This window comes from Hirundo rustica, chromosome 5 (genome assembly GCF_015227805.2).
Source record: "Hirundo rustica isolate bHirRus1 chromosome 5, bHirRus1.pri.v3, whole genome shotgun sequence".
Classification (NCBI taxonomy): domain Eukaryota; kingdom Metazoa; phylum Chordata; class Aves; order Passeriformes; family Hirundinidae; genus Hirundo; species Hirundo rustica.
In genome coordinates, this window is record NC_053454.1 from 52,080,838 (window position 1) to 52,107,076 (window position 26,239).

At 37.5% G+C, this 26,239-nt stretch overlaps 1 protein-coding gene across 3 annotated transcripts in view; it reads right to left on the reverse strand.

Annotated features, from left to right (window-relative positions):
* GRID2 (glutamate ionotropic receptor delta type subunit 2) overlaps window positions 1-26,239 on the reverse strand; it is an 819,802-nt gene that overhangs the window by 180,930 nt on the left and 612,633 nt on the right. For all 3 annotated transcript variants that reach the window (XM_040064665.2, XM_040064672.1, XM_040064673.1), the window contains exons 8-9: window positions 23,209-23,370; window positions 15,245-15,364 (exon numbers count right to left, since the gene is read on the reverse strand). In XM_040064665.2, the coding sequence (XP_039920599.1) occupies window positions 15,245-15,364; window positions 23,209-23,370 (282 nt within the window). The remainder of the gene's footprint in view (window positions 1-15,244; window positions 15,365-23,208; window positions 23,371-26,239) is intronic.

Below are 26,239 nucleotides of genomic sequence, written 5' to 3' on the forward strand. Positions count from 1 at the left end.
TATGCTGTTCCAAAATATTGATTTTTATTTTTTTTTTTTTTTCCCCTAAGGAAGTTAGTATACCAAATTTTTTGCTCAAGGTTATCTCAAGATTCTTGGCTTGTGAAGCTTAAATTGTCCTACTCCAAACCCTGTAATTAAAATATGTCCTAAGTCTTATCCAAAAGACTGCAACATCTTCAAGTTCATGACCTCTTGCACAGCTACTGCTATCCTCAAAATTCAAAAAGTACAGCTGGCAAAAAGCCAGCACCTTTCTCTTTTTCACAGCCTTTCAGTGGATAGATGTAATCCAGTGGAAAATGTTTCGTCTTTCTTTAGAAGACTTTGGGGTTTATGTTCAAGAGAATTTAAGAGAGAACACACACAAAACCTGTCCGATCTGGCACATGGTTAAGTATGATTTTCTTTGCAATTTTCAAGGCATCTTTCAAAAGATAGGGAGAAGAGAGGGAAAAAGGTGAGAGAGAGAGAGACATACACTTCCTTTTATCTATAGTCATCGGACATTTATAGCAGTCGGAACCCCCTTCTGAAAATGAATTTAACTAGAACAGATGCTTTTACATGGGCTTTTTCTCAATTTCTAAGGCAAGTGAAATGAGTAAGACACAAAATAAAATAATGATGAGGACAAACATTACTTTAACAAGGTATCATAACATTCTCTTATTGATATTTTCTTTATTGATGTTTTAATTTCCTCTTGCAGAAATGATTTGTCTCAATATGCTAGAGTGTCACAACTAACTCGAAAGCAGCTTCTAATGACTAATGGAATGACTGACAATTTAGATGCTACAAACCTGTTAGAAAAGAGCTTAGAAGGAATATATAACAGGAACAAAATAAAAATAAAAAAAAATTGGAGGAATTGATCTGTAATAAATATGGAGCATCACATTACACACCAAGCACATTAGAGAAAGGGGGATGAGGGCCACTGTCAGAAAAAGTTCACTGAGATCACTTATTTACACTTCTTATCATGTTTGTCATCACACCACATACACACGCCCACACCCTGACACCCCTATTGTAAAAGCAGCACAAAAATATCCACCACAAAATCAGCTTGGTGCTAAATTCACTCCCCTTCAGACTGAACAGAAATGTTCCGTATGTACAGATGCCAAAAGCATTTGTATTCAGCGCACCAGTCCTTCTTTAAGGCAATCTGTTGGTGGCCTGCAGTCACAGAGCACATAAAGATTATATTCTCATGTGGGAAGATATCCATCACTTAGTTGGGCTTGTCATTCTCGCTTTCCTGCAGACACAATAAGCAGCAAAGCTAAAAGCAAGCAGGGTGTAAGGTCTTCAGCAGTAAGGTTAGTAGCTAGAGAGGACAATAACTTTCACATGCTGTTCCGTGTACAGCGAGCCCCAAGGCCAAACAGAGAAATCAATTCAACTATCCAGAATTAAGTGCATCAAGAGACTCACTGAGACTTTACTGGAGACAGAACGAGCTGTGAATTATTCCAGTCCTTCGAACATATTTGGAAAGGTAATTTGTGACCATATAGACACCGTGGAAATACAGTTTACCTTAGTCTGTACTGAGCAAAAGTACAGTCTGTACTTCAGACTCTTTCTGCTAGCAATGAAACGTTGGCAATCCAAGTTCTGTAGACTGAGATTTGGGTAAAATATTTCTATGTATCGTTACCATCATAAGAAAAATCGTTCACCTTATCTGTCCCTTCACAAAAGCCCATCACCAGAGATAAAATAAAAATCCATTCAACTTGGTTTTCCAAACTGTAGCGTCATTCTGGAATAAATTTTGTGGGATTACACCCACTGACCCCAAACACTAGCTACCATATCTCTGTGAACAGAACTGCTCTGATATTAAGGCTGGAACCTCTCTCTAATTCAAAGCTTAGACAACCTCTCCTGTAACTTTCTCTGAGCAGGTTTTCTGGACTGAAAATGAACTTTCCATCCTTTTTAAGGCCTTGCCTACATCCCCACAGCAAAGCATACAATTCTCAGTGTATTTTATGATGCTTGAATCCCCAACTGTCCATTCTGTTTATGCTGGATATTGTGTTCTGCACCTTTAAGACTGGTTCTGAGAGCAAAGGAGGGGAAAGAAGAAGCACAGAGTTTGTTTGCAGAAGCTGCATGCACTCCTCCACTTTCTGCTCCTGGACTGTGTTGTCTATGGACGGACAGCGGGAGAGAGCTCCCCTTTCCTTTTAGTTAATTTTTTTTAGCTAGCTGAGGCAGAGAAGTTCCCCAAACTGTAGCTTTTCTTTTTCCTGGGACTGTTTAAACCTGCTCTGGACTGAAAACCCAGAAAAACACCGGGAGCTCCCCAGTAGGAGGTTCCACTGGGGCCCAGGATGCTGCATTCCAGCACTGGAGAGACTGGTAAGAGACTGAGTGAGCCGAGCTACACCCCACAGCAAGGACTTTCTGAATTTGCCATCTCTTCCGAACAGCAAGAGGTTCCATTGTTTAATATTATTATTTTTTTTTATGCTTGTAAATACTTTCCTTGTTAAATAAACAGGGTTTTTTTTTCCAACTTTCTCTAAAGGAATCTTTTCCCGAATCAGCTGGGAGAAGGGCCGCTTGAATCTGCTTTCTAAAAAGACCCTTTTGGAAGTTTTGTCCCAAATCTGCCCTAAAACAGGACAAATACATTTTTTGGCACTCAATGTGAGGCTCAAGAAAGTGGAAAAAACCTGTACTGATTGCATTCTGGTTGTGCATACTCTATATTAGGATAAAACATTCGATAGCCATACTGCTTGAATTCATAATGTCTCTCTGGGTGAAGGCCTTCATGTGTCTCTTTTTTGAGGTTTTAATACATTTCTGGTCCCTAGGCTTGTTTTCTTACCCAGAGATAGCTCCAGTATTGTCCCTAACACGTAGTTTTTACAGTAGAGGGGCAAGGATTAGAATAGCTATTGTGCTGGGCTCAGTGATAATGATTTATAGGGAGTTTACAAAGGTACCGGAGTCTGTTCAATACATATATTGTTTCCTCATCCTACCCTGCATCCCAACAGCATGTTTTGAGGGTTTATTAATAATTGCACCCAGTTTGTGAGAGGAGGAGCAGGGGATGAGGCTTTTCAGCCTTTCCTTTCCTTCCTCTCTTTTGAATCTGTTACATCACTGATGGAGAATGTTCAGTGGCCCCTGAATGTTAAAGACACCACCTTCCTGGTATTTCATCTGGTAAGCTTCCTCTATATGGTCTACAGCATATCTAGAGTGAGGGCTGGTATGTCCAGGATTAGACCCAGGCAGGGAAAATCCTGAGCTGTGTAAAGAATGGGAGAGTATGGGACAGACCCTGAAAGAATCTTCTGATCCCCCAGCCTGGGAATTTTCATGTGAACACATTCAAAACCCAAATGAGGAGGGGAAACACCTGGACGAGAAGTGCCATGATGATTCTAATGAGAAAGAGCTCATTGCAATAAGCTGGGCCTTGGCATATACTTGTTGCAGTAATTTGCACTGTTCCAGCGAGTGGTAGGAGTGGTTTAATGAAGAATTTATGCTATTTGACTAGATTTTAATTATAAGACTTATTTTCTTACTTTATATTTAGGACAAATATTTGTGTCAAGTAATATAATAGACAGCTTAAAATAAAGTGACTAATGGGATCTCAGACATGCACAGTCAATGGGGAAATCACACATTTTATCAGTAGTTAATAAATTTGGAGAGCTAAGAGTACCTGAGTTTTAATTCAGAATACTAATGTTTAGAACACTGAAATCTTCTAGAGCCAAACTGATGCAAATCAGTATTGAGGCTTTAAAATAAAATTTATTATTTTCAAATGCAATGAAGTTATAATGCAAAATCAGTAGAAGTGCAGAGAAACTGAATGTTGCATTAAAATATTCATATAAAACACTTATGGCTCATTATTAAGGCACTCCATTAGAATGCATAGTTTAAATCAGATTTTTATGAGCTCCAAATATATTATTTATTATAAAAGTGTATTTAAAACAAACAAACAAAACCCTAGAATCAAATCCAGCATTTAAGACTAAGAACTTTGTGATGGGGTTCAGAAGCAGACTGCTTGAGCACTGATCAGGAAAACATGTTAAATCTTTGAGCTTAAATTGAAATGTTATCAACTTGCATGTGGGGTTTTTTTTAAGTGCCAATGTATAAATTTTGATACATTATGTTGTACTTTTCTAAACCAATTAATTTTTTTTAATATACATATGACCTTTATTAATTTCAGCTTAAATTTCAACAGAACACCTTCTGCAATTTATCCCATTCTATCCTTTTCTGTTTACACAAGAAAGATATTCTTCCCACTGCTACACTTCAGGAAAAAATGTCTAATGTTTTTCATAGGTTTTGAGAACTGGGGAGAAGCAGTGTTGGAATAATGATGAGACTATTTTCTAACTGACATCTGCCACAGGTGCCAGACATACCTTTCTTAATTCCTTAAAGCATGTTTATCCCCATTTGCTTCTAGCCTAAAGAATTTCAAAGCCTTTTTAGTGCATACAGTTTCCGCAATAACCTTATTTTTAAGTGGTTCTGTCAAATAAAATTAATTCTGTTTATCAAAATGAAAATGTAAAGTATTTGAGATTTCATCCATTTCACTTTTTCTATTACTCGTGCTGTGCATTTTAAAGCAGCAGTACACCATGAAAAGAATATTTATTATTAAATTCTATTGTAACTTATCCTTTGATTAAGGCATTATATCATAACTTTAGAACAGGAAAACGTCTGAGCACTGTAATTTTAGGGCTGAATCATAAAAACCTTCCAACACTATGAAGGAACTATAAATATTATGAAGTCATTTAAAGCTTCACCATCCTCATTTTTATTATTTGCAAAGAGCTCAAAAGGTACAAAAAGGTGTCCCTAAACAATTACACAGAGGTAACTTTTTATCTGTGGAAATCACTTTTAAGATTCTTTTAACTGCAGGATACAGCTATAAGCACTTTAGGAGAAAACACATCTCAGCATTGCCATAAATGCAATATTGAGACAAAATTACATATCAGTTTCACTCCTGAAGTTCCTTCAGCAGATAAGAAGACTTAAGTGAAAACTTCTACTTTACAAATGGATTTATGCAGAGTAAACACCACCACATTTTGAAATATATGAGCTGAGTTATGTAGTGGAAAACTACAATTCATTATAAACATGACACAGAATCCAAACTGAAGCCACAGGGACAGTTCTCTTTGTCTACTTATTTCTTATTGGTCTTCAAAATACCACAATGAACAAAGATTTACTCTACTTTTTTCTGATTTACTTCAGCTGTGTTGTGCTAAGAGCACTGGAATGCAATTTCCACTCTCTGATATGTCCTTTCTCCTTTTTCTGTTTAGCAACCATTGTACCCACGTGCATTTTCTGGTCCAGCCCAAAGATGAGACTCAAGCTCTTCCTCCTGGTGGGCAGCACCTGCTCTCATCAGGTGGCAGCTGACCCTTGACTCTTTGCTAACATAACACTTTCTGACTCTTGCCGATAGATGTCTGCATCCTTCTGATGAATTTGGAAGCCTTTAGCAGCTTCAAGGATGTTTTCACATTTGTGTCTGCTGTAAATCTACTCCCACAGCTCTGAAGGCTGAGGGTGGTAGATATTACACACACAGATATAGATATATAAAAGCAGATATACAGAGGGTGTTTCCAGTGGAAGCCTACAATCATAATTTCCCAATCAGTTTATGACTTGTCTAGCTCCTCTAAATCCCACAGTCTGCATGGGGACCACTAAAGGGATTAAATGTCTGTGTTTGGATCCTCCCTCCCTCAGCAGAAAATCTCACTGAATATTTTATGGCCACAGAGGTAAAGTTCACTGGGCTTCCCAGGGTTGCTTATCCCACCGCAGGGAAATAGTGCCTACTGCTATCAACAAATTATCATTCAGCATCATGCTCAGTGAAATACAATATTTCCACAAAACAAACTGACACAGAAAAAAACCCCAAACAAACAAACAAAAACCCAAAATAAACAAAAAAACCCACAACCAAACAAAACAGAACAAAGCAACCAAAACCCCCCAAAATTCCCCTGAACCACCCATACACACGCACACAAAGATATCTGCACCACAAAAACTCCAAAACAAGCAAACAAAAACCAAACCAAATTTTTGTCTCTGATACACATGAATAGTCAGCGTCTAAAAGGACACATTTTTCTGTTTTCCTGCTAATAGACTAACTTGGAACAAAGAGATCTTTCTACAGAAAATACACTTTAAACTTGTACCAGCAAAGTTTCAATTAATATGAGCATTCCAGGCCTTTCAGATGTACTACAGGGCTCATCCCACTTATCAGCCTACAAGACCACACAGCCTTCATGGAGAAGCTCTTCAAAAAACAATGCAAGTTAGAAACAATTTACTGAAAGGCTGGACCAGATGATTTCTGAAGACCAGCATGGACTGCTGTACAATTCTGTGATATATTATCATGGGATATGGTTGGCAGAACACAGCAAGCCATATAATTGTCAGTTTTGTCTTGCAGTTCTTCAAGAAAAAGACAATTGATCAAATTCAAATCCTGTGAAATGGCCCAGGTGGCCAATGGCATCCTGGCCTTTTTCAGCAATAGTGTGTGTCCAGCAGGACCAGAGCAGTGACCCTCCCCTCTCCCCTCAGCACTGGTGATGCCACACCTCACGTACTGGGTTCAGTTTTGGCCTCTCCCTACACGAAGGACATTGAGGTGCTGGAGCGTTTCCAGAGAAGGGCAACAGAGCTGGTGATGGGTCTGGAGCACAAGTGCTACAGCCTGGGGAGCTGGGGCTATTTAGCTTGGAGAAAAGAAGGCTCAGAGCAGACGTTATCATTCTGTATTAACCTCCTGAAAGGAGGCTGCAGTGAGATGGAGGGTTCTTCACTGAAAGGATGGTAAAGCACTGGAACAGGATGCCCAGGAATGTGGTAGTCACTATTTCTAGAAGTGTTCAAAAAGCAGACAGGGATTAGTGGCGGGTTTGGCATTGGACTCAATGATTTTCAAGGTCTTTTCCAACCTCAGGATTCTATAATTTTAAATCTGTGCAGATCTACTTTCACACATTATGGATTAAGATCTGGATTATAACCCACAGATATGTATCAGCCCTCCCAAGGCTGTTCACTGAGCCCTTAATTCTGAGAACTGAACCCTTCACCACCCTCAAAAGCCAAAATTTAATGATCCATTTTATACTATCATCACTTCATACCTCCTGTTAAAAGAAGCAGTTCAGGTTTTTTAACATTGCTCTCTGCTGTCTGCACGATTTTCCAATTATTAGGAATTTTTGACTAGGATACCCAAATTGGATACAAATTTGGGTGGAAATATATAACTCACTAGAGATAGTTATTATCTCCCTCTTCACATGACAAATTAGCTATGACACCCTCATTCTCTTGGATTAATGGAGAGTTAAATACACATTACTTTTTCCTACTCCTGGAAAATATATGTTTGTTCCAGTTAGAAGCATTTGTGAAATGAAGTCATTTTCATCAGATGATAGCCTTGATTGAAAACAAAGCAGCTCTAAAGAGCAAAAGACAAGCATTAAAAACTTTAATTCTGAAAAAAACCCCTATAATCCATTAAGAGTGTCCACCTTAAGACAAGTAATACCAAGTCGAGCTAAGTGTTTTATCCTAATAATTTCAAGGATGACAAACCACACTGTTGAAGCAGCACCCACTGAGTACTCTGTTAAAGGTGAAGAGAAGTCTCTAATGGGATTTCCAAAATCACACAGAACCATTACTGCATGAGAGGTCAATGAAGCATTAAGTCCATTCTTAAATAATACACAGTTCCTTCTGACATCATTCAAAATGCCATTTTTGAGGCACTTCAAAGGTTCCAAGCACTTCAGATCTCTGAAGTGAGTTACAAAGCTAATTTGCTCAGCTGAAGCATTTGAGGATAAAAATTCACAACTTGCCAGCCAGTTCTGCAGATCCATGTTCACCAGGAGGCTTTCATAGCTACTCAAGCAGAAAAAAAAGCTGTATAACCAAAGTACGGGTATTTCAAAAGCCACCCAACCAATCGTACTGAAAACTGTAAAGGGCTCCGCCAATATCAAGTTTGGAGAAACAAAAGTGATTTAACCCCTTGGCCTGGTTGACCCGAACCAGCTGTGAGCAGTTCAAGAGGGAGGGAAGAATCCAAAATGAAGGGAAAAAATGGACCCAAATCAAGTTTTACGTGCTACATAAAACTGACCAACATTTTTTTTTTTTCCCCCAATATAGATATTAAAAACCCACCACACTATTTCTGCAGTTTGAAATAGTCCAGGACAAAAAAAAAAAGAATCTCTTCTGCAAAAATGACTGAAGTTCTGGGTCATTCTTTGTTCTCATGCCCATTTTGAAGCAGAGAATAATCACACAGAAGCCTCTGTGGTTAGGTACTTGCCTAGCAGCATCAACAAAAAACAAGAGTTGCTGTTCCCAGCTTTTTTTTTTTTTAATTATAATTTATTTTTGACTGATCTTTCTCTAGTTTTCATTGTCATTACAAGATATGAAGGGAAATTAAAAACACAGTTTGAAAGTGGAAAATATTTCTCCTGTTCGCTGCTGTCAAGACAACTATATTTTCTGCAGGAGATGGGGAAAATATAACCTCTTTTCCAGATGAACAGGAATGAATAAAACGCATGAAACTATATAATTTAAAGCGCATAAAAAAGATTTGTCTCTCTCTGATGAAAGCAATCAGTCAAAATAGGCAGTTCCCAACGCACTGAAAATATTTTTCAGTGAGAACCTTCTTATCAGTTTTGACAGGACTGGATATTCTGAGGAAAAGAGAGACGAGCTCATCCCTGCCAAAACTGTGAAGAGAAATACTAGAGAGCACCAAGGTCCCAAGGGGAATTTCTGTTTCACATCAATGCTTCACCCTAGGGTTCCATTGCATTCTCCCCTTCTTCCATCCTGCATTTTTCCCTTTCTCCCCACACTGTTCCCAATGCAGGAGCATGCCCCTCTTAACTCGTGAGTGCTGCAGTTATTCAGAGGCTTGAAAGACTCTTTTTTTTTTTTTTCCAAATCATCTCTAGCTCTGTAAGTCACTGTTGAGGGCCATCCAACCTGTGAGCTGGAAACTGGATAAACCCAGATCTTAATTATTTGAGTTGAATTTTCACAGAGCACTTATCCCTATTGTTCTAGACCAGGGAATCTGGACACCCACTAGTAATACAGCCCAAAATAATTTCTCTTTTTTACAACACACTAAACACACTGGAGCCCAGCAGACATGGCTGACTTCTGCTAAGAAGAAATAGGTGGGAATAACACCTCTACAGTGCACTGTGCTTGCGTTGGGTTTGTGGCTATTAGTCTGGACTTTGACTTCTGGACCATTTTGCTCATACACCTGACCCTGGCTCTTATGGATTCCTGATGCATGCTTTGCTCCACAGGTGAGTAATTCATGTGGAATGGGTTGAGTTGTAGCAACTCTGCTCTGCATTTATCAGATGGATGACTTGAACCTTCATCGTCTGTGTTCCTGGGGCAGCATCCATCAAGCCACAAAATCCATCTCTGGCTTCTTTACTTTGCACTTACTAAAGGCAATGAAATACTCATTCAAAGAGCCCAGGGTCAGGGCAGACACCTGGACAATCCAGTACCAAAAATTAGATTTCACTCCCCACATCTGAATCAGAGTCCAAATCCTGAGAAATTCTCCAAATGATACATTACTGATTACTTTGAGTCAGTCTGTCTCCCTTTCTGCATCCTCAGATTTTAAAAGAAAATGTTCCATTCAAAAGCAGAAAGGAATTTAAAAAAATTTTTTAAATTCAAAAATACAATTATGGATGCATATTTTAATTTCTTTTTCTGTTACACTCAAATATGCATTTTAGTTTCACTTTTAAGCTAAGCAGAAGTACACTTCAAAGTAAAACACAGTTCTCTATTAACTCCAGTTTCATTGTGATGGCAATCAAATCCCCAACACTTTGCAGCCAAATTAAATTTCACTGAGATTTGACAAAAGATTTGCAGAAGCTACCAGAAAGTGAAGAATTAGTCACTGTTTCTTAATCTATTTATTGGGTAGCATTAAAAGAAGGGAGCAAATGCTACTCTTCAGCAGGCTTACAGCTAAATTTAAGCACAGTGCTGAACTGAAACAGCAAGTCTTGGTTCTCCAAGGTATTTAATTACCTCTTTATCTTTACTATTAAGTAGTGTATTTCATTTCTAGAAGGGTGATTAACTATTTAAAGTCACTTTAGAAAGACTATCATGGTAGTACTGTGGCAGGTCCACCTTCTCCATCAATACTAGAGGCAAAGCAGTCAGACACAGGAACTTTTATATCAACTCGGTTTAGAAAATAGACCATCAACAATGTCTCTCTAAATTGCAAGGTTGTCATTCAGTCACATCATAAATTGCACGTCAACCTTTAGAAACATCTGCACAGGTCACAGCTTAAAGTACCAGGTGCTGATAGAAATATATCTTTAAAGTCACATTACACAGCTCTACCTTGACCATGCTCACAAAGAGAAGAGGTGAACCCATCATTTACCTCAAGTAGCTTACCAAGAAGGAAATACTTCTTACGCTTTTGGTTATCAAAAGGGGTTAGTTAGTAAGTGTTGGCAGAGCTGTATCAATTCTCTTTTTACCTAGCGGCACAAAAGGAATATGAGATAATGGATGCAGAAAATAAGTTTTAACTTTATAAGAATCAAATTCCTGAAGATCAAAATATATGCTTGGAACATTGCTCCATGATGCAAGTGTAAGAAAAAAATATAGTGTATTAGGAAGGAATGCCATATACCGTGTTCAACAAGTTTTCTCAGATGAAGTGGAAATAACAATTATTTTAATAGAATGAAAAAACACAAACCAGCTTTCCCATCTCTGAACAAATAGCACAACTATGGAGTGTTAACCCTTAATAGTCTGTGAAATAAAAACCTGCATGCATTGACTCTGCAGGGGAGGTCCTGCTTTGCGCTGGTAGAAGCGGAGAGGAACAATGTATCTGTTAGACAGATTTCAATCCCTTTCACCTGAGGAGCTTGGCACCACAGATCTCCGTTGGATCAAAGCACATAACATTTCCTCCTTAAGATAATCAAATGATAATTATTTAGGACTGAACCCTACAATCCTAATGGACAAATGCAGATGGCTCAAAGCATCCTGAGTAACCCTGCTACCCCACCAAGACTACCGGTTTTCCTGCTTGCTCACAGCTCTATCCCTCCTCCAAGACATCTCTAGCTGTCCTGAATGCGAAGGAAACCTTGACATGGACATCTCAGTCCATCAATTGCTCAGCAATTGATGTAGAAGTCTGGTACATCATCTTGCTCCCTCTCCTGGGAGGAAATGACATCTTCAGAAGAGAAGAGAAACATGCAAGGAAGGGGGTGTATGCTAACATGGATAGGGAGGTAGAGCAAAACACACTATGATCTTCAAATGCCCACATGTGGTAAGAAAACCAGCATGGGAACAAAATAGAAAAGTCCTCTAAACTTCAAAGGATGTAGAACAGAGCCTTTGAAGATGAGCCCATTCTGAATTACAAGAAGCACTGTATGAAACCTGAAAACCACTTTATTTCTGTGGTGCTGTTTTCTACAACACTAAGATGTAGGACAGTGCTCAGAGCTATCAACTCCCTTTTGTTCATTTGTTTGTTGGACGGTTATTCACAGGAATGGCAGCTTTTATTTCAGCAGCATAGATAAAAGTATTGCACTGAAATTTAAATGTCAGAGAATACATACTCAAATGTCAAACACCAACAGACAAATGCCAACAGAGAAATATCAGAAATGCACCCCTGTCTCGCAATGAATACAACTACATCTGCACAAATGCAAGCCACAGTATGATGTGTAAAAGAGAGAGTTTTTCTTCAGCTCCTCTGGGGTTGTAATACCACTGGTGTCAATAAAATCAGTACCTGGCAGCAATCTGAGTGTATTACTCTGAGTAGCTGGCTCTGGCAAAAAGTGCAGGCTAAGTTATCAGTGGTCTGCAAGGTGATGGATAACATTTACAGTCATAAGGGTAGAAAATTGCTGTTTCAGGCAAATCCCACTCCGGAATCTGCTAACTTGTCACTAAATGACACAGCTGAAGACAATGACCTTTTGCATGGATTCTCCCACTGCTTTCCAGATATGACAGTAGCCCATGAAAGCTGAAGGAGAGGACTTGCAGAGTTTTTCCTAGATACGTGGCCTAATTTGTCCAAATAAAACAAACATAAACATGAATTCTTGGTGTATCCTAAACTATTTGCTTTTTTGAGTCCTGGGAATAATCACCTGTGAATATAAGTGATCTTTGCAGAAGTATAAATGACTCCAGAACCCAAGCAGAGCAGATTTCAAGCAGAATTTGGACTCTTGAGAAATTCAAGTGTGATTTAAAATCATACTTGCTTTATTAAAATCAATTGAGTGTTCCTCATGAAAACAAAACAGCAATTCTTTACACAATTCACTTGATGGGAATCTCTGGTCCCAATGACTTCAATGGGCCTTTTGTAATGATTTTACCCTTCATTATCTCCTATAAAAGTACTTCAAATATGTTGATTAGGGAAGATGCATTAGCTTAGAAATTTGTCAGTCTGCTAATTGCAGCTGCTTCTACTAGAGTTGAGAAATAAAAATGCTTAGGTAGTTCTGCAGTCAGATCACTAAATACATGAAAATCTGAAGTGTACTTTAATTAGTGTAGTTAACAAAAATGTATCTGACTCCTGTAATTATTGTGATTTGCTTCCAACACTTGTAGCTCATACTCTGTAAAGTAAATCCAAATCCAAACCCAAGATAAAAGCTGTGAAATTTTGTCAAATAGTAAATAAAACCCTCTAAAAATTTTCTTAGTCTCTGGAGCAACTGTTTTAAGAGACCGACCTCGTTTTCTTAACTCTGTGACATTGACTAGAAATACTATTATAATTTTAAATTATTTTCTTATTCAATTTATTGCAAAAATTTGAAATAATGAAATGGATTTTTTTAAAGAAACTTCTGAGAACAATTATCACATTCTCACAATATATACAGAACTTTCTTCCTAAAGAAAATTTCTTTATGTACACCTCTTTCTAAAGGTTTCTCTGGATTACTGAGTGCTGTTTAGGAAAAAAGAATATTGAAACAGTTTTAATCTGTTCTGCTCCAGATCCTTTCTTCTTTTCTACCAGCTGCAGTGCATCACACAACTCTATGGAGAGGCATTTACTGACTATCTTTTTCAACAGGAAAATTTTCTTATAATATCCATATTTCATTTTAAATGCTCATCTTGGCAAATGTAAAAGAAACCCCACATACTTTTAGTATCTTAATTTTAAACTTTGCTTTTCTCCTCAACAAGATTGTATGATGCTGAGTTTCATCATCTAATTATATTCTGAGCTAAACTCTATTCCCTCTGACCAACTTCAAATCCATTTCTATCTGAAGACAGTGAATGTCTCTGTCCTTGAACTATCACAAAGAATAAACAAGGAATGCTCAAAAAGCCTGTTTGTATTACCCCACTGTTTTACACAAGTTAGGTGTGTCCACAGTCATTAATATCTGTGCTAAAATCAAACTCCACCACAGCTTAAATTAACAATACAATTCTAAAACAGACCATCCAAAAAAAGTTAGAATATCCAGGAAGCCTTTTTGTACTTCTGTATTTCCAAGATCTTTCTGTGAGTCTCTCTTTTCTATCTTTTTGGGAATTTAGAAGAACACAATTTAGTGCTTCACTCAGGCATTCACCCAGACAAGCCTGAAGTCAAAAAAAACCCCAGTCAAAGTCAACCAAATAAATTAAATTAAGAGACGCAGATTTGTCTTAGGAAGGTAGCTCCAAGGAATAAATAGCTCCTCAGTGCATAGCATAGAAAAGAAATCAAAATATGTTGAAACGGACAGAACTTAAATGTAAGGGAATAAGGACTTTTCCAATGTTCTGGTCTCCAAAGACTCTATGAGGTACCTCCAAGTAACAAACAGATCCAGTTCTGTCTAGTTTTTGAAACATCTGTCAGGACCTCTGCTCAAGGTGACAGAACTAGAGGTCCATGTGTACATTAGGATATTGACAAGAGAAGAAACAGCACAAACAGAATAACAATTCTAATGAATAGTGGAGGAGAATGTTCAGTTTTTAGACACTTTAGACTTCTTTTTTATCTCTTCCTTCTTTCAGAGTACTTATCTGTTGCTCCAGAAGGAATGCAGACAAATGCTGCACTTCATCATGAAGTGACACAGACACATTGAACCAGTTTGCATATATTAAGAAAACTCATTTCCTTTCAATCACTTCATGTTCCTCCTATACAAAACCCAGTATGATGTGATACATTAAATTAAGAGATCTTGGTATTTTTCAGGAAGTCTGTCTTTGAAGGAGCGTCGCTCCTGGAAAAACCTATTAGTATTTTGTTTACCTGTGAAGTGCCATATAATTTTTTTGCCATACCAGATGAGCAGTTGTTCAAAGTTGTTCATTGCAAATAGAGGCACATTTCCACCATTTGTTACAAGGACTTAAATTTTGTTTCAGACTGGCAAAACTTAAATACCAAGAAAGAATAATTCTGCTGGACATATATGCCATTCCCTGGAACAATCCAAGTCCAAGCATTTGGACTGCGTCTGGCAGCTGAATACATGACATTAACTTACTCTGTAAAAGTTAACTCCTATTAAAACACCATGTATTTACTTAATGAAGAGGCTGTAGAAATTTTATCTATTCTACAAGAGAATTTCTCTTTCCATAGCTATGAGTTTTAACCATCTAGCAGGCAGAGCATCCCACTTTGACCAAGTATCAGGGACCAATCTGAGTGTTCTAAATATAATTCAATGTAAAAATTGCTACTTTGGACAGAGGTTATAAGGGTTACGAAACAACCGCTTTTACTGATCTTTTGGGACAGTCCATGAGCAGCTTAACACATTCTGCATTACCAATGATACCTTGATCAACACAATCTGCTCCAAGACCTATTTGAAATGATAAATGAGTACCTCAAAGTTCAAAGCTTTTCTCACATCTCTCACTCCTTTAACGATCCAGAACGCCATGTTATCTGCTATCTAATGTTTTTTCTATTAACATGGAACACAAGAAGGGTTTTGAAAAAAAAATCAGTAAAAGTAATCTCTTGTTTGAATATATGTAGCCTCACCTTGCGGATGCCTCTGCCAAGATCTTCTCCGTAGTTTGTCCCCAAAATTTCAAAATGCACATTGGGATTTCCCCCATTTTCTGCAAATTCCAGTTCTCCAGTCAAGCCATTCACTCCACCCTATTGGGAAAAAAAAGGAAAATGGACTGAAAACTTCTAAGTGGGTAATTGCAACAATCTTTTGTTTCTCAAAGGCCTTCATGAAATAACTATGCAGAATACATAGGTAACTACTAGAACTACGATAGTTTTCCAAAGACCATGTTTCCCTAAAAATTCTGAAGTTTAAATTATTTCTGCATCTTAATGAAGTTCTTTACAGAAGAATTAAACTCAGCAATGCTCAGCAGACGCAACACAAGCAATAGTCTTACTCTTAGCATATCTGCACTCCAATTTTTGTTCTTTGACCCGTCAGCATATATGTATTGACACTTTAACAGATTAAAAAACAGAAAAGAAGTTTTGCAAGGAAATTTAGTGGACGCAAAGCTAAACACAAATACATAAAAGAAATTGCACAAGAAATAGTTATGTTTGTAGATCTTTTCCTTTTCCCCTCAAATGTTTTTCCCCCATGAAAGATTTCCACATGAGGGCAGGCTGAGGTTTAGACAAAGTTACAAGCTTTTTGAGCTCAACGTATGTGATTTGCACAAATGAAGACAGGATTCATTCAAGGTCTGGCTGAATTCAGTGATTTTCCTTTTTCCTCCCAATTATCCTTTACTAAGAATACAAGACATGGCTAACAGTGCAGTGTCTCTTCAAGCCTGCTTTAATGTTTTTACAGTTTCGCTGGAAGGGGTTAAAATACTAGAGATGAAACACTAGAGTGAATAATCCCCACAAAGGATTAGAGTTGAAAGGCCTATACAAGCCACAGTCATACTCAAAATATATTCTAGTGTTAATTCAACATGACACGCATTTCATCTTTGTATAACAACTGTGATGACCTGAACTATAAAATAAACAGGGCCATGTGAAATCCTGATAATGAAAACCTTTACTCTTCAAAAATTTCTTCAGTTGACAGACTGAATAAAAATTTGATGTTTAGCCCTCTCCCTCAAAAGAAGGATAAAAAATATTTTAAATATGTAAAAAAACCCCAAATCTGCCTCTGGTGTAAAACCCTATGAAATGCATAATTTTTCCCCAAGACATAAGGCAAAACCTTTGCAGTTGTGATTGCTGTTTTACTTAGGAGCTTTTTTATTTAAACTGGAAAAACTTGCAATATAAACTACCTAGCTAAGCACAGGAGCCTTGCTGAATCATGATATTAAAAGCTCTATTCTTACATCTTCAGTTTGGGCAAAATCCAGGAAGGAATACAAAATTTGCATCTCCATTGTAGATTGCTGTGAAGTAACAGAAACTTCTTCTACTTTTATAAAACTTTACTGTGATTATAACAGAAGTAATGAAATTGATCATTAGGATGATACCTTCAGAATTTACTAGACTACTAGAAACTAGTACGATCAGGATACATTAAAAAAATTATATATTAAAATAATAATACAAATATTATAATAATACAACTATTTTATGAGTGCCATTTACATTTAAAACAAAAAAATACTTTGTGTATATACATATTTAATGATCTTAAAAAAATATTTCCTGTAATATTTTCTTTTTATAGTATTTACTTTTTTATTCTGTACTAGAACAAGAATAAATTAAAAAAAAAAAAATAAATAAAAAAAGCCAGTAGCCTGATTAGGGTACATCTAAACAGAATCTTGCAGGAAGATTCTGGCAATTACAAACCAGAAAATTTCAACGAATGTTGTGCTTAGCAAGACACTCTGATTACTTCTTATTTTGACTACCATCCTGCAATAAACAGAACTTTTTGGCTTTTAGATTGGGGTTAGCACAACCCGACTGGGGCTGGCTTAGAGAAAGGACAGACTGAACTTGTGTTTTCCCACAAAATCACTTGAACGTATCCTCTGGTAAATAACAGAGTTTCACAAATATAAACCTTTTCCTCTAACTTAAATTTGACTTCATCCTTCTCATGGACCAGAAGCAGAAAACTGATCCATATACCTCTTCTCTCATAGGTTCTTATCTGGCTTTTTGAATACCTAAGGCACAATTTCACAGAACAAATGATGGATAAATGCCTGCGAAGTGGCACAGACATGCAAGAGTGGGGATGCCCAGCTGATTGCCCAAAGCCTCTATCTGGACACATTACCAGACACTGATTTGATTATATTATACTTAACATTTCCTATATTGCTTCCTAAAACTTTCCCTCACGTAGGGTATTAAACCTGTGGGTCTGAGGTAGGCAAAGCTGAAAGTTAATTGAACTGTTACAGACGACCTGAGCAGCACCAAGATTTCAAGTGAGCTTTAAGCAGGACCTAGAAAAAGGAAGGGAAAACTTTGGAACAAAATGATGAAAGAAAGGAAACATTTGAAAATAATACTAAATTTAAAAAAATTTACAATCTCTTCACACAGATGCTTTGTACAGCAGAAAACAGAAATAAAGACTATAGGATTTTCAATCTAGAAAATGAAAGTGACTTTATTTTCCAGGTTGAGAGTGGTCCCAAGACTTTAGGAACATGAGATAGAATAGTGTCTAAAACATAAACGATTTTTTGGGACTTGAGATGGCAATTTAAAACATTAACAAACTTTTACAATTATTTTTTATAACCTTGTCCTTATTTGAGCAAATATGATTAAAAAATAATTCAAAGAATCATCTAACCTCAACTATACTTGAAGTAATCAATCAATCAGTTTCTTAAGAAAACACAGGACTCCTTTGAAATATATGTCCCTTCACATACAGTACAGGTTAACAGAATTACCTAAGATGCTTTGGAATTTGATCTCTATCCAGAAGCTTTGTACAGCTTTGTTTAACTTGATTTTTAAATAGCTGCAATTGTCGGGCTAGGATACAAACTCTAAGTCCATTATCTTTATTTGGAATGCCATCTTAACCTCAACAACGTTATTTCTCATTTATCTATATTAGTAATCATTCTTTGAAAATTTCTCATTAAGGAGTGTCTTAATCAGAGCTTCCTCTCCTGGACTGTGTACACATGAAAACAGTGTAATAAGAGCTCTGATTAGAATGGGAATGCTGCCAGCTTGGGAAGGGCAGAGGCAGAAAGACAAAACAGCAAAGACCCGCCCATATAATACCAACAATACGAAATTTATAGGAAATTTCTTGGAGGTCTTGGTTTCTCCTCATTGTCTGGGACTGATCCTGTTGGACCATGAAATCCCGTTTGCTCTCTACTACTCCTCATTGTCCCACATGGCCTTTTCACAAGACTTACACAACTCTGGGAGTTGCTTAGGGCTGATAGAGTGGAGCAGGATATCGCCTAGGAAGATTTTCAGGATGCTGCTGCAATTTTTGTGAGCAGCCTTTCACAGCACGGATCTGTCTGAAACACTTGGTTCACAGCATGTTTTATCCATCTCTAATGCATAGTGGAAGGAGATCACAGAGGAAATGACCATCTGTATGACAGCTACTGATGCTGTAACGTCCTGATGAGATTTTTTCCAAGTGACTTTAGCTTTAATCATGATAATGGGCAGGAGTAAAAGAAATTTTTCATTCCATTTAGCTTACAGAAACAATGCTATTTGGGGAAAAAATGAAGACATATTTGTTATCTACTTTCTCCAGTTCTTCTAAGGTTCAGCTGCAACCATGCCATTTCCTGACACATGTAAAACTGAAGAGTGAATTGTCAGTTGCTAGGCCAAAAATGTTTTACTCATGATTCTGATCACTGCTCTGGGCTTTGCAGAGCTGTTATAAAGCTTGGCAAAATAATTAAAGCCTACTTGAGTCCCATCTAGACCAGCAAGATAAACTACAGTTTATATATGCTTAGGCACTACTATACGTTAAGGCCCTGAAGAAAGCACTATGTACCTAGCAGTCAGGACCTCACTTGGGAATGTCAGCTTGCCAACCATCAGCTATAAAATATTGTACTTGCTCTCAGCTTTTGTTCAAACTTCCTCTTCTTTTTTCTTCGGGTACCAGCTATTTTGCAATTAAGGATAAAAGATGCGGCTATAGGCATGTAAAAATGCCGTAAAGAGTAAATACACATTTCACATTTTATTCTTGAAAAAGTCTGGTCTTGAGAACACTGCTGAGTTTTCAACTAGCACAGACCTTCCAATCTACTACCTGAAAAAACAATTTGGCTTTTTTTTTTTTCCATGTCGCCACTGAGTGTCACTGGCATTGCTGAGACCAAAACTAGTCGACAGTTCCACCTATGATTCAGCACATGAAACAGCACAAGGTACAGCTCGTTTTCCAGAAAGGGACAGGCTCTGTGCTGCTGCTAGCACTAAAAATTTCCTGTTAGTGAGCTAAACAAACGTGACTGGCAAAAAGCCCTGAGACACGTGAGAGAATTATGCAGAAACTTGATGCCATCTTGCTGAGTTGATCCTCCCTATAATCCTACTCACATTTATTCCCAAGCTACTCGGGAAGATTAATTTTTCCCAAAGTGGAATTATTTCCTAGTGATACTTATTCCTCCAACTGTGAAATAGCTTTACTGAGAAATAAACAAGTGAGCATGTGTTAAGGAATAATTCCTATTACAAAAGTGAATTTAAACTAATTGCTGGAGCTGGCCAAATTCATTAGAAGGATTGTATTTCCTGATGAATTTAACTGTTTATTCAGTTCTAGAATGGGCAGAAACATGTATTAGAATTAAATAACTGTGGTGGGCTTAAAATGTTTTCTTTAGGCTTTCTCCAATCAGCTGAATTCACAAAGGAAAAAATGCTTTTGTAGTTGTTTGTAGAAACAGGGATGCATGAGTCAAATGCTCAACAGTGAAAAGTAACAAATGACAATAAGGAATGATTTAGGCAGGTTTTTTTACCATTTTAACAAATATTGGAAACTCTAATTTCCTCTCATTGCCTACTCTCCTCAATTATAAAGAAACCAGTTTATTTACCACCAGGTTAACAAATTTAACAATTGCTGCTGTATGTACAACATCAACATCCCTTTCTCTTACCTTCTTCAGTGAGTAGCTTAATAAAGATTTCCCATCTCTTTTCTTACTCCCCCCTCCAGAAATCAAAGGAAGATTTCCCTCTAAAACAGCTGCCAGATGTCCCTGTTTCTGGATCTTTTCAGAAAAATTCTCAACTCTCTTTCTTTTCAAAACGTACTTGAGTATAATTTGACTCCTAGTTGTAGCAGGATTTTTGGAGACAGACACAGAGAGGCCTGACAATGCTGGGAAAGTTCTGTTGTTTTAGCACTGTCAAGGACGATGAGCCTGAGAACCAGGACACTGAGCCTGAGAACCAGCTTTTTCCCTCTACAATGTGTAAACAGGTAACTGCAAAGGAATGCTTATGCAGACAACACTAGCCAATAACGAGTAGTAAAATGCCGTGTGAACAGCTTGTGCACAAGAATGATATGTGTATGTAAGAACCCTGTGTACCCTCAATAAATGGAGCATTCACCACTACTTCTGTGAAGAAGGTGTTTGGCTGTTCCCCGGGTTTTTGTTTTCGTTTTGTTTTTCTTTCTTTTCAAAAATCACCTTCACCTAGTGAAGGTACACTGAGAGGAGGGACAACCTGAGACCAGGTAATGATTTCAACTCTGCAATAAGGTCATCAAGAAGGGAGAATTAAGGTGTTGCAGAGGATGGAGGTTCTTTTTCCAGGAGTATTTAAGAAATCTCAGAATGTATTTTTACCCTGAATTATAACAATATCTTACGTATGGAATGCATATTCCATTATACACCATCACTGGAAATAGTGATGATTTCAAAATGAAAATGCAGAACTTTTAATTCAGAAACTATTTAAATAGCACATGGTAACTTACTCCTGTTTTCTTTCAAAATTAAAGGAAACTGGTACACTTTTGAGAAAAAAACTGTATTTCAGTTGAGTTTAGAGGATTCTCCAGGATTATAGGAGAGAAAAGATGCTTAATGAATAAGGCAAGACAGGAAAGAGAAGCATTCTCAGGAAGAGAGATTAAGTGGGTGTTTTTTTCCCTTCATTACTTCTGGATTTTATTGTTTTTCTGATACCTTATCAGGATTTTATCAATGCCGAATTTCTAATTTCAAAAGTACACAGCTGTGATCCCAAGGTTCTTCTAGACAAATGCTTTAGTGAAAGAAAAGGGGAAGTAGGCCACAAAACTAAAGCAGAATTCCTGTTGTGCAGTTCCAGCTCTCAGCTGCAAACTTAGCTTTCCTCCACCTACGAATCAAAATGCTACTGACATCCACACACAGTAAAATTTCTGTATTTCATTTGGATTAAATTCTGACTTTCAATTTTAGCACATTACTTCTAGAAATTCTTCTCTATCAGCACAATGTAATGTAAGGACTATTTGGATTATTCAATTTACACCAATAAGAAAGTTTCTTATCAAAGCCATCTAATTGAAACAGCATAGAAGCCCAAGGGTGACAGGATGGAAGCATGGTTAATTGCACAGATCAGGAATTTCTTTGGCATTTGATTCATTTTTTAGCAAGCTAACAACAACTCTGGAATTTCCACTTGCTCCTGCCTTCTTGAATGCTTTCATAATTCTCCTGGCCATTGAAATGGAAAAGTGTGCAACAGCATTTAAAAAATCCAAGGGGAAAAGAGAACCAGCCTTGCCTGAAACATAGGTCAAAATACATGGAACTGCCAAATGTGATTTTGAAATTACTCTGATAGGTTAAGCGCAATACCGTCTGGAGTCCCTTAAAGACCTATCCTGTGCCTGAAATAAGAAATGTGTCCTGGATTATTCTTGCAGCCTCACGACTTCAAACTGTTAGACAGGAAAGTGGAAACAGATACCAAAGAAACCCTTGCAGTCTCATTTTGGAGGTAAAGCAGATTAACCTGGGACTGCGTAAAATATAAGCAGTGCTCAAACGAGTCTTACATTTTGCCTGCATCATCATAATTTCTGGTAAAGCTAAATACCTAATGCCGAATGGCAACTTCTCAAGACAACATTGTATTTTAAATTATTTTTATGTTCTGTAGTGAAAACCATAAATAAAACACCACTTTAGTTATTTTTTTTCCTGTGTTTACAATGCTAGAACTTTTAACATTAGTATACGTTACCAGGAGATGTGTGCAGATGAATGAGGAGGCAGTTTCATCAAAGACTCCAATAACAAAGAAAATCAGGTAAATAACTTACAGGGAAAGGCAAACTCTCAACCTGTTCATATTGAGTAAATACTGACCTGGAAGGCTGCAATATTTGTCTGTAAGTATGTGGAGGCTGTACACATCATGAAGAAAGGAAATAACTAAGAGAAATTATCTTTAAAGTTTGAAGAACAGGAAAAGCATCTTGGGCATGAGCATGATTAAGGTAAGAAATAAAAATCACAGGGAAGCAGCAACACTGGATAAAGCTCTATCGAGACTGTTACAGGGGAAGTTTTGTGGTGGCAGAATACAGCTTAGATAATTTAGGGGTTTCTTTACTCCAATTTCTATAATTTCACTTTATTAATGTCAAAGGCAGCACAATGACGAATTCTGCAGAACGTTACCCAAGTGTAATTCTGCAACTTTTTCTCCTTTCGTTTACAAACAAAATAGAAAATTTATTTTCTTTACTTCCTAACCTGTAAAACTTCCTCAACTGTGACATTTGTTCACCTTTGACACTTTTTCTTGCTTGCAGATCCAAGTGGTTTGTAGTTTTGGTAAACAAACTTATTGGTTTTATTTCAATATGATTATTATAACACGGAAAAAACCAAACCAAGAACCCAAAGCAAAGACTGCTTCCATTCAGGAACTGTGAATATATAAAAACTATACTGATAAGAGTAATATGCACCTCAGGAGGAAATACTGCCTAATGTGAGTATTTTAGAAATCAAAGATGAGGAAATACAGGGATAAAGTACCTTCTTGATGGTTTCCAGCATTGATCGCCCTCCTTGCCAGGGTTTAGAGTTCTTCCTGATGCAGGTGAGGCTGGCCATGCTGTGCCACTTCCTGTCCTCCAGCTTCTTATGAAAGGCATTTGCCAGCAGCAGGACAGTGTCATAGATATATAGGTTTGAAATCTGTAAAGAGATCAAAAGGGAAGCATTAGCATTACTATTTGTAGTCTCCTGCCAGCAGCCAGAATTTATCATTTGTTTTGCCTCACCCATAATCCTCTGGTAATTAAGTACTTCATTTGGTATTAAGAACAACCTGTGAGAGGCAAAATGTCACACCTTTGGGCTTTGGTAAAATCTGCAGCTGGGAGCTGTAACGCTAAAAGTGATTTGCAGCAACCAGCTACACACACATGAGAAGTACAGGCAGCCCAATCGCTGGCACAGCTCCACTTGCCAGATTTACAGCTCTACTTATGACCGTAAACAGACTTCCTTTTATTTTTAACTAGTTGCTTGTGAGTCTCAATTTTTCAGTCACCAGATATTTGGACACCATCAATTTATCTTCAAGGCTGTTTTGTTCTTTTGAAAAGCAGAAACTCCGAAAATTTGGAATAGATTTCATTGTGGATTTTTTGCTCCTGATGCGTACAGTCAATTCTGATCGGCACTTTCTGGCATGAAATAAGACTCAACAAAATTATTGTCAGTGTGCAACCGCATGTTGATTCTCTGATTTATAGTGTTTACTGTCAGAGTGTTTGACATTGGCAGCTAATTCTTTGCAGGACAAAATTCTTAGAGAGTAAACGCTCACGGTGAGCACAGCTGCATACAGTGTGAGGAAGTTCTAGTTCAGGATGAAAGGCAGAACCGCGGAATTCAAGAAGAGAAATCACTTGTGTGCCGCTTCCACTTAACCATGTTCTACTTCTATGTACGTGCTTTTAAATGCACTCAGTGCAAAGTCAGATGTGAAAGATACAATTAAATGTAAAAGAACAGAAGCTCAGAACTCATGAAGACTTCTGAAACAAGTAATTTACAATATAGTTTTACATCAGTCTTTTCTGTCCTCAAATGGCAAGAACATTTAAGTAACTGACAGTATCATAAAAAGAAACCTCAGTTGTCCTGAACAGAGGTTCTCATGAAGAAAAATTATGTTCAGAAATGAAAAGGACTTTTGGGAATATTATTTTTAGATAACCTATTGGTCATCTCAAGCTATTGAGGGAAACACAGTTTGCCCAGCTGCATGACGAAAGGCTCTGTAGAGCATTCCTAGTGCCTGACAACAAATTAGCCAGTAGCAATTTGAGGCAAGGTTGCTGGGATCTTTTCTCCATCAATCACAGACAAGCCAAAAGACATTTCCTCAGATTTGTGGAATATGTTGGCTGCTCTCTGTAAGGATTTTTTTACACAGATATAGGTGGTGTGCTTGAAGTTTTAAAAGAAGAAAGAAGCTTACAAAAGGGAAGTATGGGAATTCAGTAGCCCTATTCTGCTTTTTAAATATATCCAAAGACTGGGAAAGCCCCGCAGCTATTGGGAGAGGGCAAGGGAGCACAGTAACTCACAATCAGATCTGAGATGCTGATTGGAAAATCTACACATCGCCTTAAAAAAGGGGGGAAAAAAAAGTTTAAAAACCCCAAGCAGCTCTCTTCCTGCCTAATTAGTCCTTTCCATATAACATCCTTTTTATGTTATTATTTATTTTTGATGGCTTTGCTTGTGTCATCCACAAAGTGCTCTGTTAGTAGCACAGACCCTCTGATGCTTAGTGCCCTTTTTCTTTAAATGATCCTTCCCTGTGTCTTTCCTCTAAAGAAGGTGCTTCTTTATTTTTTTACTTGAGCTCCTTCAGTGGCTGTGAACATGTCTATTTTGGTATTCACCCAGGAACAAAATCTACTTTCTTCAGATGCACAGGCCAGGCATCACTGTGCATGACAGGATTAAAAGCATGGATTGAGGATCTAGGCTTAGGTTAATGAAGTGTTTTTAGAACAACTGGGATAATTTGTCTGGATATTATAAACCTACAAAGAATTCAAAGCATTTCAGCTAAAACTGTGTTTCCCCAATAAAGTCAACACTAGAGGGACATTCATTGGAGCAGAGAGGGGAGGAATTATCACTGTGCCATAAGGCAAGCATTTTTTCAGACAAGCCTTTGCCAAAGGAAAAAAAAAACCAAAAAACAAAACCAACCCACACCACCTCTGGAGAGCAGAGGGAATAAGGTCACTAATGAGACTAAATTGGTACATGAAGGGCTGTGGATGCCAAGTCATCATTTCCCAATGAAATGAAATTGCTTTCAAGGTAACTTCTGTAACCTAATACCATGGGAATAGAAGACAATTGTCACAGTTCATGAGGAAGGATGCACTCACTAATCTAAGAGTAATATAGCTGGGCCTTCATCAAGTATTAACAGGGCTCAGGAGGACAGAGATCAGCAGTAATTAAGCATTGTCAGTCCTTCACTAATAGTTGAGCTTTACATTTAGTGCAATCAATCACTGATAATGCATTGATAAAGACCCTACAATTAATTCCTGTTTCTCAAAATCACCCTTTCCCTGTCACTACCAGAAGCATGCTTCATTAATATCTGTGCTGATGAACAGAAGGGGGTTGTAATTTAAAGTCAAATTACACCTTCATTAATTTCCCACATAAATTTACTGGGGCATTTAATGCAATGCCTGGTGTCCATAACTAATCCCTTTTTTATTCTAAGTCTGTTAGGCTAAGGGCTGGACACTTGCATTACCAAGTAGTTAACTGCATAACCTCCTGTTAATACAATTTAGAATTCAGACATGATTATTTTATCCAGAGTGTAGAAGAAAGGTACTTAGCATCAGATTAAGGATGAATGATTAATCTGGATTATCAGTGTTCATTTTATGTGTACCTGTAATATCGCACACAGTTTTTAGACAAAAGGATAACAGTACTAAATTCTTCTGTGAATTCCGTTTTTAACTTTCTGCCTTCAAAATGATATAAATTTATAGGACTTGTTTCAATT